The following is a 15,754-nucleotide window of genomic DNA, read 5'->3' as shown; positions in this document are numbered from 1 at the left end:
AATGCATGTCATGTAATCAACGTGGCTTCCTGCAATACGCTTCTAACGCTTTGTATGGCTGACCGCTCAAGGCAATCCGTATCACGCTGATTCATTTGCTTTCATTTTCATCCCAGCCATGAATGACCTGGTGCAGTCCATGGTCCTGGCAGGTGGACAATGGACAGGTAGTGCTGAGAATCTGGAGGGTCCCGATGAAATTTCTACTGGGAAAAGGAGGAAAGATTTGGGATCTATGGCCTTCTCCACAACATCAATCAACTTTTCAACTTTCAACCCGTCCGTGGGCTTCAGACCCAAACTGATACCTAAAAGTAAAGGTATAAGCTGTGTATTTTTTTCTTTTCTCATTGTTTTTATCATAATCACAACATGAAAGGAAAGAATGTTTGAATTTGTTGTAATTTAAAAATGTTCAACTTGAACCATACAATCATGATGGGTATAGTACAATATTTCTGGTTTATTTAAAATAGCCTGGTGTTTTTTATTATTGTGACAATCTTTAGTATGCAGTCTGTGATAGGATACATGCACCCCATTTCAAGCCCCCCATAGTCCTAAAATAATCCGGCAGGTGATCACACATGACAAATGCTGTCTTATCAACCTCCTGATCGTTCAATAACTTTCTTTTTTGGGGTTATTTTAAACCAATTTGTTATTTATATGCATTTTTTTCAGAATGCAGGTACAGTTGTTAAGATAAAGCTATGTTGGATAGCTGACCCTTCTAAGCAATGCTACTGCACAATAACATAAAGTGTGTGTGTGTGTGTGTGTGTGTGTATATATATATATATATATATATATATATATATAGATATATATATATGTATGTATGTATGTCCCCTCCCTTCGGAGACTGGGCCGCAGGGCAGTATTCCCACATAACGACCCCAAACATGCCTCCAAGGCGACCACTGCCTTGCTAAAGAAGCTCATCCCTTACGAAAAATTACTGCAGTTTTTTCTGAAGTAATACTGCAGTTTTTTGGACATTTGCACTTTTACTGCAGTATTACTGCACATTTATTGCAGTTTTACTGCATTTGTGCTTCACTGTACTGCAGTTGTTTTTGTAAGGAAGTACAAATGCGATAAAGCTGCAGTACATTGAACTAAAGCTGTTGGTTTGCAATATAATGATGTAAAAGTGCCGTAAATGTGCAAAAAAAACGCAGTTTTCTACAAACAAACTGCAGTAATTTTTCGTGAGGGTGAAGGTGATGGACTGGCCAAGCATGTCTCCAGACCTAAACCCTATTGAGCATTTGTGGGGCATCCTCAAACGGAAGGTGGGGGAGTGCAGGGTCTGTAACATCCAGCAGCTCCGTGATGTCATCATGGAGGAGTGGAAGAGGACTCCAGTGGCAACCTGTGAAGCTCCATGCCCAAGAGGGTTAAGGCAGTGCTGGAAAATAATTGTGGCCACGCAAAATATTGGCACTTTGGCCCCAATTTGGATATTTCCACTTAGTGGTGTACTCACTTTTGTTGCCAAGGTTTAAACATTAATGGTGTGTTGAGTTATTTTGAGGGGACAGTAAATTTACACTGTTATACAGGCTGTACAATCACTACTTTACATTGTAGCAGAGCGTCATTTCTTCAGTGTTGTCACATGAAACGATATATATTTACAAAAATGTGAGGGGAGTACTCACTTTTGTAAGATGGTGTGTGTGTGTGTGTGTGTGTGTATATAATCCAAAGTAATATAAAGGTCCATAATATTATGAGCAATTTTACATTTACTGAAAAGCTAAGCTCCAGGAAGCAACTCTACTTGATATATTAAATATTGTGTATTAAAGTATGATGTTTAGGTGATGTCCAGCTTTACAGAACTCCTTTGTACATTAACCCTTGCCAGTTAATGTATGGTTGTGAATATTTTCTTAAGGGACGGTGTTGTATACAAATGAATCACATCACACTGGTTATTATTTTATAGATGGTGCATCCTACGAAGATGTGAGTGGCGTCCGTGATGACTCTTATACTGTTACTGGAGCTCCTGGTAAGATACTATAAGTAATGTGCAACGCTTATGCATGATTTGCTGGAATGGTAATAATCTGTACTAATTGCTTCCTTGCTTATTTCCCTATACATTTTATAATACACATATAAGATTTGTTAATATAAAATCCCGACCTGACACTCATATTGGTCTGAGGTTTTTTTTAATCTTTGTAAATGGATACAAAGATAGAGGTGAACTTTAAGGTAGCCATACAGACAGTGGTTTTGCTGTCACTTTCTAGCATGTCTGCTTGCATCTGAATCCAATCTGTGGCACGTCTGACCTGTAGTCTCTGTCCCTCCATGTCATGCAGTTTTCTTCTTGAGGAATCTGTTGTCTCATTACTAACCTACTCATGATGGTGTTGCGCCTTGGCTTGTTGTCTTGCTTTTGGCTGTCTCTGTATAGGGATCCTGTAAAACCACTGGCTTTCCCTTGACAATAAGCATGCCAAGCCTTTGATCATGGAGTGCCCCAACGGCCATACTGTGCAGAGGTGTACTTTCACTTGCTAAAATTCTGTTCCCCTGTTATCTCCCAATCTCTAGCTCCCAGACCCGCCAGCCTTGATAGTGGCAGAACATCATGTAGTAATAGTAACAATAATGCTTCAGTCCATGAAGTTACAGGTATGCTTTTGTTTAAGATTCCACTATATAACTATTTACGAGATTTAAATCCCTTATATCTCCCAGTTATATGTTCTAGGACCCAGGTGTCCACATGTTTCACGTTGCTGTGTTTCCCAGTCTGGTTCAGTTAGGCAAATCATGTTTTAGATGTGTTTATGATGATTTATTCTTTTTTTTTTTTTTTTTTTTTTTTTTTTTATCTTCCCAATACACATACAGACTTGTAATTACTAAAGGGAGAGTTGGGAGGAAATTTGTAGGAGAATTGTGGTTTCCACTCCATCCGTTCACTATACATTTTGATGGGACAACACTAGCAGGAAGAGATGAGCAGGCCCTGCCTAGCGCAAAATTCTGTGTAGCGGATATGCACTGTACAGGGCCATCCCACAGGGTTTGACCTTTTTTATAATGTATAGTGAAGTCATGGAGTTGAAACTAATGAAAAAACTCCGTCATCAATAATTTTAATATAATTAAATATAATTTAATATAATTAATTATATATATATATAATATAATAATATCTGTGTGTTGGTCAATGTGTGCATATGCATAGTGTTAGTCTGGGTGTGTGTATATATATAGATGTATTGCATTGGTTGGGGTGTGTGTTGGCTTATTGTGTTAGTGTCATGGATGAGCCTAGGGGTTAGTGGTGCTTGGGAGATGGAGAGAAGGAATGTATGTATGGTGTTAGAGGTAGTTATAGGAACAAATACAGCACCCAGGGGCCATTAACCAAGACTTGGCCCCTGCTCTCACGGGGCCCTTAATTAGCTGAAAACGCCAATGAAGTCGTGATGATGGGAGGAATGTGTGTGCTTATGGGTGAAACATGGGATGGACATGGGACTGGCTAATGGGGGTCCAGGCTTTAAGTCTGTACTGGGCCCCAAGATTTCTGACGGCCTTGCACATTTCCCACACTTACTCCCATTACCATGGCATGAGATCTGGTCGAAATGCTATAAAATATAAACGCATGTGTTTTTTTCTACTTAGCTGGACATCCAGAAAGTAAAGGTTATTTACCATTAATATTAGAGGGTGGTGGCTACTTAGAATAGCCTTCCAGCAGAAGTGGTACAGGTTTATACAGCAGGGAGATTCAAGATTACATGGGTGAACTTTTGCTTTTGCAGAAAAAATTCTTCTGTTATTGGCCTTTAATAAATTTAGTGATGTTAGAAAAATAAAATGTTTCAGATCAGTTAACCTGTGTTTGTGATTAACCTCCATAAACTGTATTTTCTGAGTACTTAATGTAAGTGCTATGTGTCTCAGTACAGCTAAGAAAATACGTGCCTGAGCTTGTAAGAAATCGGACTTAATGCTATCGATGCCCATCCAAAATAACTGAAAAAGTGAAAATTGAATGTCTGCCAGTAATGCCTCTATTAGCCTGTCTACATATGTGTAATGATCTCATTGGGGATCAGGAAAAAAACCGACTGATAAAAGCAGAAAGGACGTAGTGAGGGGTGACATGTTTTATAAAACTGTAATATTAATATGAAATAAATATATATATAATATATACATACTATATCTGTCACAAGTATAGACCAACAAAATATGCTTAAGCTAAGAACTCACAAACAATTATCATTTTTCATGTCTTTATTGAACACTCCATTAAACATTCACGGTGCTGGTGGGACAAGTAAGTGGATTTAGTAAATGATCGAACCTCCTTTGGCAACAATAACCTCAAAGAATCGCTTCCGGGTGCTGCTGATCCAACCTGCACACCGTTCAGGTGGGAATTTTAGACCGTTCTTCCTTACTGGACTGCTTAAGCTCCGCCATATTCCTAGGATACCTGGTGTGAACAGGTCATTCCACAGCATCTCCAATGGGTTAAGGTCTGGGCTCCAACTGGCAGATTTTTCTTTTTTTAAACCATTCTGTAGATTTCCTCTGATATTTGTACTTATTTGTTGTTTCCTGCTGTATTACCCAACTTCTACTGAGCTTCAGCTGGCAGACAGCCATCTTGACATTATCCTGTATGATACTTTGATACACTTGGGAATTCATTTTCTCCCCAATGATGGTAAGCTGTCCAGGTCCTGAAGCAGCAAAGCAGCCCCATTGGGATGATGTTTTTATGTGGGTATGAGGTGCCCTTTTTTATGCCATGCATGGTGGAGTATTCTTCCCGAACAATTCAACCTCAGTTTCATCGGTCCACAAAACATTTTCCCAGTAGCGTTGTGGAGTATCAAGGTGTTCCCTGGGAAGCTTCTGGTGAACATCGATGTTAAATTGGAGAGCGGTTCTTCCACACTGTTGTCCTGCCATGGATTCCATGCCTGTTCAATGTTTTGCATGTGGTAGACTCATGAACAGACATGTTAACCAGTCCCGATGATTCATTTAAGCCTTAAGATGTTACTCTAGGGTTCTTTTTTGCCTCATTGAGCATTCTGTGTTGTGCTCTTGGAGTCTTCTTGACTGGATGCCCACTTCTAGAGACAGTAGCCACGAGACTTAATCATCTCCATTTATAAACAATTTTTCTAACTGTGGTCTGATGAATATGTAAACTCTGAGATTAGTTGGTAACCCTTTCCTGCTATTTGCAAATCAACAATTCCTGATTCTGAGTTTATTTTATTTTTTTGTGAGGACTGGTTCACATCAGCAGATGCTTCTTGAGAATAACAAACTCTAAATGTGTCAGTGTTCAAGATACTTTTTTTTTTTTTCTATTTTATTAAATATATAATTTTATATTTTCTTGCTGTAATAAGCTATAGTTATATTTACAAAACACTATATATCCCTAAACAGGTGCCTCAATCAACCAGAGTAGGTCTCAAAGCCACAACAGCGGTGACTTCAATCTGCATCATGATCATGAAGTGTGGTCCAGTAGCAGCAGTCCGGTCCAGTACTACGGACATCGCTTGAAAAAGTGTGCCGTGTCTAGCCCCATGCTCCGACTTAAGTCATGTGATGCTCCAGAAAGCCCCGGCCAGTCCAAACACAGGCTGGGATCCCCAGGGAGTGAGATGGTCTCCCTCAAGCAGTTTTTAGAGGAAAGCAATAAACTCACCTTAAGCCAGGTAAGATTCCCAGGGCATACGTTGATCCTTGAGTAGATACTTTTCCTGATACCCGAGGGTTAACTACCTACAGATGTACAAGTCCGGGTTTGCAGGAAAGATTGACGTGGAAGTGAACAGAACAAATGAAAATCTGCATTTCTATAGCAAGATGCACATTGTATTGTGATTTATGTATAAAATCTGGAAAATATTTTAACTCCATTAAGGAGTCGTGTTATACAGTATACGGTGAAGCAGTCTATAATGGCTTTTGGCAGGAATGAGGCTTCTTAATAAAAAGCACATGTACAAAAAAGTGTAATGCTAACTTGTTGAGGGGGACAAAGTATATATTATATATGGCTTTAATATTTTTTTCAGATGTGTGCAGTCTGTTTCCACACCAAGGCTGCTAAACACCTGTTCCCTCATGCCTATTTTTTTTTGTGTTTTTTTTTTTTTTCTCCAGATCCGGTCTGGGAGCCAGGACAATCTTCTAGATGAAGTTATGAGAAGTCTGTCTGGCTCGGCCGAATCGGCAGGATTCCAATCGCCCACACAGCTGTCTCCTAGCTTCCCACAAGGTGAAAGAAAGACTGTCAAGCCAGAGCAATGTGTACGGCCCAGCCTTCGCAAAACAGAGGACACTCGCTTCACATTTCCGACTCCGCGAAATAGACAGTCCTCAGACGGAAGTCCAGCACTAGGCCAAGGGGCTGTGTCGGCACAAAGGCAAGCGAAGGATACAAATCCATATGCAACCCTACCTCGTGCCAGCAGTGTTATCTCTACTGCAGAAGGGACAACTCGGAGGACAAGCGTTCATGATTTTTTATCCAAAGACAGTAGGTCACCTGTATCAGTTGATCCATCGCCTACTACAGAGGATGCCCCATCCTTATTGAGTGAGTACTGTGCAGTAGAGCAGTCTCCTAGCTTTCAGGTTAGCGTAACCTTTGCTAGCAGTTCCCTTCCATTAAGGAGTAAAAGTAGCGGTGATCTACAGAACGGTTGCAGGTGTGAATTAGTTCAGTTCAGTACTACCAGTCAATCATGTTCCGTAGGTACATCAACACTTGTCCATGCGTCACAAGGGACTACTATTGTATCGTATACTTCCCCATGCATGTCTCACCCGTATCTGTCTCTAAATACCAATTTGGTGAGTAGTATCAGTGGGCCACCTGGGGACAGACAATGCGTCTTCTCTGCTGCTCCATCTCAACAACCGTCCACTGAGTGTCTCGCCTTAAACAGCAGCATTCTGAATTCAGGTATGAACGGCTCTGAAGGTCCTGCTCCTCAGTCAGAGTACAGTGAAGCAGACTCATCATTATTAGTGTCTGAAGATAATCAAAGCTTTTGGTATGAATATGGCTGTGTGTGAATATGTATTACAATGAAAGACAAGGTAATGATGTTGCCAACCTTGGTAACTGTGACTGGGGTAACATAACGGTGAAAGAAAATTAGTAATCCGTGCATGAATGCACCTATTTGTTTTGTCTGTTAAGCATGCAAAAAAGTATAATTGGCCTCAAACATCTATGTGTATGTGACAGAGAAAGTGATACTCAACACGTTGTGTCTCATGGTCCAGTGATGCGCACCATACTACCGAGAAGCCACGCATTCAGGAGAAACCGGATGTTAAGTCGGATGCCGTCTTACTTTACAAAACCAAAGTTATCTGTGTTAGAGTTGTAGAGATTTGCTTTTTTTCTCCAGCTGGACAGAGTAGAAACATTTGCGCTATCTGTAGTAATAGAAGTTGTACGGACAAAGCCGTTCATATTTGCAATGCTATTTCATGGGTTTAAACAATAGTAATACAGCATAGGGGACTCGAGTATGATCTATACTGCACAGATGACGCTTCTGCGATAGAGGTTGCATGCAAGTAACTTAGATGGGGAATAGCGAGGAGCTCACCCATAAACATAAAATAACAAATAACAAATGTTGAATATCACTGGTCTGTCCACCACATTTTGTGTCTTCGTTAGGGTGCATGATCGAGCGGTAGCATGATACTGCCAGACACTACTGCTTCTACGCCGGAAATTATCGTATATTTTATGTTGACGTTTTACAAATCCTGATTTAAACCCAAAAGTATTCATCTGTGTTTGTCAAGGAACGTATTCTTCTGTATTCTGTTACTAATCACAATACTTGTATTTAACTGTAGTCTTTTTATTCTTTTTCGGAAGGATTGTTACGTTGAACATCACATTTTAGTTTACTTTCCTCGGGTAGATAGCGGGAGATTAATGGCCGAAGCTTGTTTTTGGCCAAATGACTTGATTTTTACTTATTTTGAGAGTTACACATCTACATGGCCATTATAAGTCTGCCTACTGTGGAAATATAAATTAAGGCCTTTTTAATTCTAATTAGAATAAATCTATAGATTTATATTATGCCAAGGATGATGCATTTGGTTTTACAATTTTTAGATGGTTGAGTGTGTTTAAGGTGGGATGAGTTTTATTTTAAGTTTTCTTTGTTTTTTATAATTGTGAAAGTAAACTGTAATTCAAATGTCTTTTTTTTTTTCTTCTTTCTAATAGAAAATATTAAATACCTGCCTATTACAAAGTACTTTTTTGTATAACTTCACACCATAAAGTGTTTGCTTACCTCCATTGAGGAATTGTACACTTCTTTTCATCCATTATTTGTAAAACATTACACGTTGTAAATAGAAGTACTGCCATTCGGCCACAAAACGCCAACATCTCCGTAAAATGTAAATGTAAAGCTACGTTACCAGGACCTCACAATCAACTCCTTGAAGCAGATCTGTCGCTTATCCCATGTCCCGCATTTTTCTAAACTAAATATATGTAATGGTGTTTACCGATTTATAGCTTATTTCATATATATTTGTGTATTTTAAAAACCCCCAATGTATGGGTTTCCTGATCTGTGAAATGATTATTCCTTCGCATTAAGTTATACCTCCCCTATTGTTAAATTGCAATTACAGTTGATTGGCAGCTTTAACAGCAAGGGGAGAATAAAGGAGGGCATGCGGGTTTAGCTTCCTTTTGCAAATAGATCCCATTGTACAGCGCTACGGAAGTTGATGGCGCTATATAAAACAATAAATAATAATAGACTCCCTGTGCCCGTTTAAATGAAGTATCTCTACTGAAAGATCCTGTGTTTCTTATTTTGTAATAATAGAAAGCATACCGGATACAGCACCAAAGCATGCAAGTGGAATGCATGTACCGCGTTGTGTTTGCCAATGCATGTAGGCGATGTGTTACTAACTGTATCCGCTGGACTGCATGCTGTGCTTCACAAGACATCTGTGCTCTCGGTTGTATGTTTCATTTAATACATGAGGGTTTCTGAGCATATGGTGCGCAACACACTGCTAAGCGACATGCATCAAAGTTTCCTTCTGTTCAACTACATAAGCTAATTCTTTAGGAAAGAAAGCTCTGGGGTTCTGGATTCAAGCCCTGTTTACCAAGTAATGGTAGGGATATTTTATAGAAGAACCACTAATCCCTCCAATCAGCAAAATAAAATCCAGTTAATAATAACTGAACATTTAAGAAAGCAAATGAACACGTGCAAAACTGTCTGTACAAAACAGGAGCATAGCAGTATTGCAGAAATGGACATTCATTCCCTAAATTGACAGTGCGGTATTCTCTAATAGAATATATTGTGAAGCAGAAGCATTCTACGATCGATCACACACAATAAATAACACTGGTCCCGGATAAAATCATGCCAATTATTCATCCATACTTGTGAACCTAGGTGTTTCTTCTATAATGTGATATCTAGAGGACTCATCTTTTCTAGCTCTGCCATACAGGACACATTAACAACCTGCAGGACCTGCTTCCAAATCCATTCATGTAGGGTGACCACATGGGCCATGTTTTCCGGGACACACACAATTTTTTTAGATGTTGCTGACCAGCCCAGATAAAATTCTGCCCTGCAGTATGGGGGATGTATAACTACTTGGTTCCCTTCCATGAGTCTATACATCCCACATATTGCAGGGCAGCACTTTATCTTGGCTGGTCAGCAATCTGTAAAAACTATATGCGTCCTGGAAAACATAGCTGATGAGGTCATCCTACCCCTAAGGCCTGGCAAATGGTATCCATCGAGCATTTTCAGATTACGCTTCTAATCGCTCTGATAGTCCATGGAAGGTGTTGTCTGGACAGAGATGGGACCCTGTAGTTACCGTCAATCTTCTGGACATGTTTAACTGTCCCAAGTCTAGGGTGTTGACATCCATGGGGACTCGGAGCAATCTTTGACTTGCAAGCTTGTGTGCTATTGCAAACTTCTCTATAACTAAACCTGCTTTTCTCCTGCAGATATGGAGGCAACACAAGAAATCAGGCACTCAAAAGACAGGTCTAGCGAGCAGCAAACCCCTTAACTTAGTCACCCAGTTCACGTGAATATGCCAGTTGGTGAGTTTTTTTGCCCGTCTTGTAAATGAGGAGATGGGGATCTCGTTTACAAAGGCTTATAATTCTACCCAATGCGTGGCTGCTGCTTGGACGTGTCTTCCTTTGCTTGCATTGTTTCTCCTATTTTCCTAAATCCTTATTTTGATTGTATCACATGGGGAGATGCATGCAGCCTGGGTCTGGGAACTGCAAATAAAGTGTCCTTTCACATATAGAATAGATAATGGCCAATAAATACAAGTGTTACATTTCCAGGCAAGAAAGAGATCCCTTTTGGATCTAGAAACCACAATCTCGGCATAGATGATTTATTATTTACGGAGCTGTAAGTGGAGCAATATGCCAAAAAGTGATCCACTTACTCCACCGAACCTCCTTCTTTCAGCCATCGAGTAGACTTCTGTATACATTACATCGCTTCTGTATACATTAACTACTTTCTAGAACTAGGCTGGAATTAACCCGATCTAACAATATTTGCATATTAAGGAGATGTAGGAATCACTCAAGCAACCTAAACTTGTGTTTTTAAGGTGGTGTAATATGAGGAGGTATATATAATATATTTAATCACGTTTCAAATCAAATCAAATGCAGTTTAAAATCTTGAGCAACAGTCCTGGGCAATTAACTGCTAAAGCCTAATCCTGTGGGTAACCGTACAACGTTCCAGCAGGGAACGAGGATGTGCAGGCGGATTTAGGAAGGACCCTGATGAAATAAAGAGGATTAACTGGGGAATACAGTTACCCAAAATGTATTGTATATGTAACCCTAATATATTTAATTTAGTTCCGAACAGGCACATTTAACTCTTTCGCTCTGCATGCTTCCTCTCCTTTCATAACTCAATGCTTCTAGACCACTCGTTCTGCATTTCTTATGATATTCTCTTTTTCTTTCCTTTTTCTGCTTTCCACTAAACACAGAGAGAAAAGTGTCCTTCAATTTGTCATTGAGAAGTTGTGTGTTTCTGAAGTAGCGACACCTCCCGCCCGCCCGGTGAACGCTCACCAGAGAACTTAATTGCTAACTTCCACAGTAGATCTGGACACGAGTGACACCTTCCTTCCTTGAATCAAGGAGTTCTGCCGGAGTGAAATGCAAAAAAATCAAACCATAGAGACATCTTAGAGTCCCATGCACTTTTCCCTGTTGGGGGGGGAACGTACCGCTGTCGTGTTTGTGTAAAGGATCTGCAAGCATTCCCAGGAACAAACATTTGTCAACTAAACCCAGTGTTTTCCGGCTTCTGAATATTTCATTTAAAAACATTTTCTCCGATAATTTTTTTTTTTTTTTTTTTATTCGCCGAAAAAATTTGTTTGGGGTTTTTTTATTCCCAAAAACCGAAGCTTCCTGGTTTAATCACGGCCTGATGTGATTGGACGCACACTGCATGATGCCTCTTCAAACCATTTGTGGCTGCGCTTATGGACTTTAAGTCACACGTTAGTATTTTCATGTCCGCCCCCCCAACACATGACCACCTTCTGAGATTTGGCACCTTTCCTTGCTTTTTTTCCGTACCCGCTATATTTGGGTACTAGTATTAAGGATTTTCTTCACTCCCTTTGGAGACTGCCATGCAACGTGCCATAAATAATGTGGCTCTTAATGCCTCCTGTAGCATTATTATAAGGTTCTTCATATATGCGGTATAACAAGATCTTATTCTCTTTATTCTTGTAGAACTTTTAATTCCTGAATATTTTACAGAACTTGACAATGACTGACAATGATGTTTCTGCACTGAAAATGTTAGTGAATGGGGAAAGAATTAGCATCCGTGACGAGCCCATTTTCAGATATCAAGTTGTTTTGATGGATCGGTGTGTTTTTTTTTTTTTTTAACCTAATGGGAATTCCATGTTTTAATCTGGTTAACCTTTTTGCTGCCAGATTGGTCTGCATATCAGAACCATCTGGCTTGCAAGAGGTTAAAGGTGAGCGTGAGTTATTAATCTGAGCGTGTGTTGAATTTTACTGTACAATATTGTTTCAATGGCAAAAAAAGAATCCTAATTTAAACTATAATGTCTTATAATTATGTTCACTTGTGTTTGAATGCGTAATGCTGTATGCGGGACAATGTATGGAACTGCATTGAAAATACATCAGATGATTCACTATTATGTTACTGTCATTAAACTATTTCTTGTTTTTTCTTAGTTTTAGTGGTTATCAGTGGTTTCATTCTCTAATTTGGTTTTAATACAGTACCCGTCGTAATGTGTTCTACTGGCTATTTATACGAACACTAAAGATGATTACCTATAACTGGAATGGGATCTGTTCACACAGGGTTATGATAAATTAGCTGTCGTTATATTGATTATTCAGCTTCCCTTTTCACCATAAGGTCTTATCTCTTTCGATATTTGCTTTTAGAAGGTACCTCTATTATAAGACGGCCGGGGTAATCAAATTTTCAGAACAAAGGACCAACAGATCTGTCTTAATTAACGTTACAAGGCAGGGCAGTCGGCTTTGCCAAGTCAGTGAAGCCGCTAAAAGTATTTTCAGCTGATCTGGACGTATTCCAGCAGTTCTCTTAATATTCATGGACCGGTGTACCAGGCTGGTTATGGTGGCAGTCAGAGATAAATACATTATGTTTCAAAGTTGAGAATCTTTGCTATTCTTACTATAAATGACCACACGCAGGATTGAACACGACATCCAACAGCTCTGTGCTGAAAGTGAACCTATTCTGTTGTATTTACTAACCCATGAGATGGCAGGAGGGGTTACGTTTTAGCTCTCTGGTGTCTTTGATCATTAGGACTTAAGCCCTTGAAGGAGAAGTGTGGTGTTGGCTCTTTTTAATGAATATCATATGTTAAAAGTGAAATCTTCGACTCTATAGCAAATTCCCAGGCTTGGTGCGTTTACCCCTCCCCGGTGATCTCCTGGTAATCTGTGCAGGGCTTTAAGAACTGGAGATGTCTACGCCATTAAAGCTCTTATAATTATTTTTAACTGCAGATGTTTGGGGTCTCTCTCTGTTCCTACCAATCTTCCCATGTCCCGGCCTCCTACTACATTCCATCTGAAGAGACATTTGAGATGTTAGTTAAAAGCATCCAAGCATCAACTAAAAGCTATTTTCTCCCTGGGTAATAATACGCCATATTTATTTTCTTATCAGTAACTCCCAACAGCTCCAGCATGAAAACCTCGAGCTTTATTTAGTTAGCGTGTCTCCATCCATCATTTACACAAAGTGAGGGGACCAAGTTCATGAAATGTGTTCTCTGAATGGATCATTTCTGGAAGCACTATTGGTTAGATGGTACATAAGCCACTGCACTCATTCTGAAATAAGATCTCTTGCCCTGCAGCATATTTATATTATTAAAAGGCTAACTACGCGGTGTAAATTATTTGCCACGGATCTCCTTGCAATTATATACCTGTCTACGACGATCAAAGCATCGCACAGGAGAATGTCAATCGGCTATGGTATAAAACACAAATCTAATCATCTGTATACTTCATACGTAAGCAAACCAATGCACAAAAATACTGTGTAGACATTATTTTTTCTCGGTGGGGGGAAAAGCAGTTTGGTTATTAAATATAGAATAGACAACATTCAATAACGTTTGAGCTGGCACAAAGTCCATTTTGGGACATGTCAATCATTCTAGAACATGCTTGTGCCGATACAGATGAAACACTTTCTCTGGAATGGAGCCGCCTCGCCAATAAAAGATTTCAAGATTCCTAATATCTGGCCCATTCCATCTGGAAAAGAGAAGCAGCGCTCACAGGATGTCTCCAAATAGTGCTGCCTAGGCATTCCCAGGGAAGAACTCGCATTTTCCTCGCCACTTCTTGGGACGTCCCGTGAGAGCTTCCTAAGGATGATCCGGGAGAAGAAACTCTGCAACAGAAGCGGGTACTTCTGAGAAAATGTGAATTCTTACCTATCATCCATACAGCTTTCATGTTGGATGTCGCCATTCTTTTATAATACAAAAGGTGAGGCCAGAGATTTATTAAGGTAGTTTGTTTTATAATTTATCTTCACGATACATATTGTTTATTATCAGTATTGATTCGCTCTGGGATGTAAATGTTACATATATTCCTAATCTATTCACATACAGAAGATACTTGGTCATTTTAGATATGTGAGCCTTCACTTTTGCTAGCAGCAGACTCGCTCATTGTGATTTAATTCAAAGCACTATTGCATGGCATTTTTTTAAAATCTACTATGCAGCTAGTCCGGTCCTAGCACTTAAACGATCACCCCATGTGGGTAAGAAACATCTGTTGTGCCGACACGATTCCCAGCTCGGTATTGAATGACCCGGGACTGTGCAGCTGTTCAGTCCCCGGGGCTTTAAACATCTATTTCACATACATTGTGTCAATCTATATTTACTCAGAGTTTCTGTTCTTGTTTCTAAGTAAATGTTTGGAGCTCTGGAAGCAGAAGTGGTAGATGTTAATGCAGCGAAGAAATAAGATAAGGCCAGGGACTAAGGAAAGTATTCAGTGGTTGGACCAAACGCTTCTTATCTGCCATCATACCTTTTGTATGACACTTGGAATCAGAATATCTTCAGAATATCTGTCAAGTTGTCCATAGAAACATAGAAAGTGATGGCAGATAAGAAGCATTTGGTCCAACCACTGAATACTTTCCTTAGTCCCTGGCCTTATCTTATTTCTTCGCTGCATTAACATCTACCACTTCTGTTGGAAGGCTATTCCATGCATCCACTACCCTTTCAGAAAAGTAATATTTCCTGATGTTACTTTTAAACATTTGCCCCTCTAACTTAAGACTATGTCCTCTTGTTGTGGTAGTAGATAGCTCACGATCGTGTTGCATACATACAATGAAATAAAAATGTTTCATGAAATGGCCACTTCGGCCATCGTATGTATTTGAATGAATATGCTAGGTGAGTGGTCCCTGAGCGAGTTCTGCAGAATCCCCTATAGGCATTTGTCCCTTCCCCTCCCAAACCTACAAACAGGTGCTCAAATGAGAAGCTGCAGCTTATCCTAAAGGTAAGCGATTATTAACACCTTAAATAATGTAAAGTATTTACAATGTTACTTTGGCGAAGATGTCTGGAACTTTTTTTTTTTTTTTTTTACCCAATCTTAATCACTAAACAATGAGACGCAACCTAGGGACACAGTAGCTATTGCTGTTGTGGACTTTCATATGTAAACTAAAAAAAGGGGAAAAACTAGCATTGTGAGCTTTGTTATATTTAATAATCATTACCTTTGCCATACAGAGTATTTCTTAGAAAATGTTTTTATTGAGTCCACAGCTCGTCGCAGTTAATGTATAATATCTACATTCTGCAGCTACTCTTGCGAGGTAGATTATGTCTTACTGGATCTTGGGATTTATTCACTAAAGCAGGAGTTGGCGTGAGAGCTGTGGTTTTAATTTACCAAAATCATTATGAAGGACCAACTTTGGCACGAGTCTCCTACAAGAAGGTCTGAGTTTGTCCCCCCGTCTTACATAGTATGGTGAGAACCTGGTGATTTATGTATTCTGCAGTTATTTGTTTGGACCCTCATGAAATGAAATCAGTG

The 15,754-nt window shown here is 39.6% G+C and overlaps 1 protein-coding gene across 1 annotated transcript in view; it reads left to right on the top strand.

Annotated features, from left to right (window-relative positions):
* Positions 1-7,104, top strand: part of LOC149303191 (girdin-like) — a 60,884-nt gene extending 53,780 nt beyond the window's left edge. Inside the window, exons 27-31 of the mRNA XM_089481365.1 lie at positions 117-320; positions 1,958-2,023; positions 2,578-2,658; positions 5,461-5,735; positions 6,187-7,104. Coding sequence (XP_089337491.1) covers positions 117-320; positions 1,958-2,023; positions 2,578-2,658; positions 5,461-5,735; positions 6,187-7,104 — 1,544 coding nt within the window. The remainder of the gene's footprint in view (positions 1-116; positions 321-1,957; positions 2,024-2,577; positions 2,659-5,460; positions 5,736-6,186) is intronic.
* The last annotated feature ends 8,650 nt before the right edge of the window (positions 7,105-15,754 follow it).

The sequence above is a fragment of the Sceloporus occidentalis genome, unplaced genomic scaffold, assembly GCF_023333645.1.
Source record: "Sceloporus occidentalis isolate IW3139 unplaced genomic scaffold, rSceOcc1.0.p SCAF_15, whole genome shotgun sequence".
NCBI classification, from domain to species: Eukaryota; Metazoa; Chordata; class Lepidosauria; order Squamata; family Phrynosomatidae; genus Sceloporus; species Sceloporus occidentalis.
Note: the sequence above shows the minus strand (reverse complement) of the source record. Positions and strands in the feature narration are given on the sequence as shown.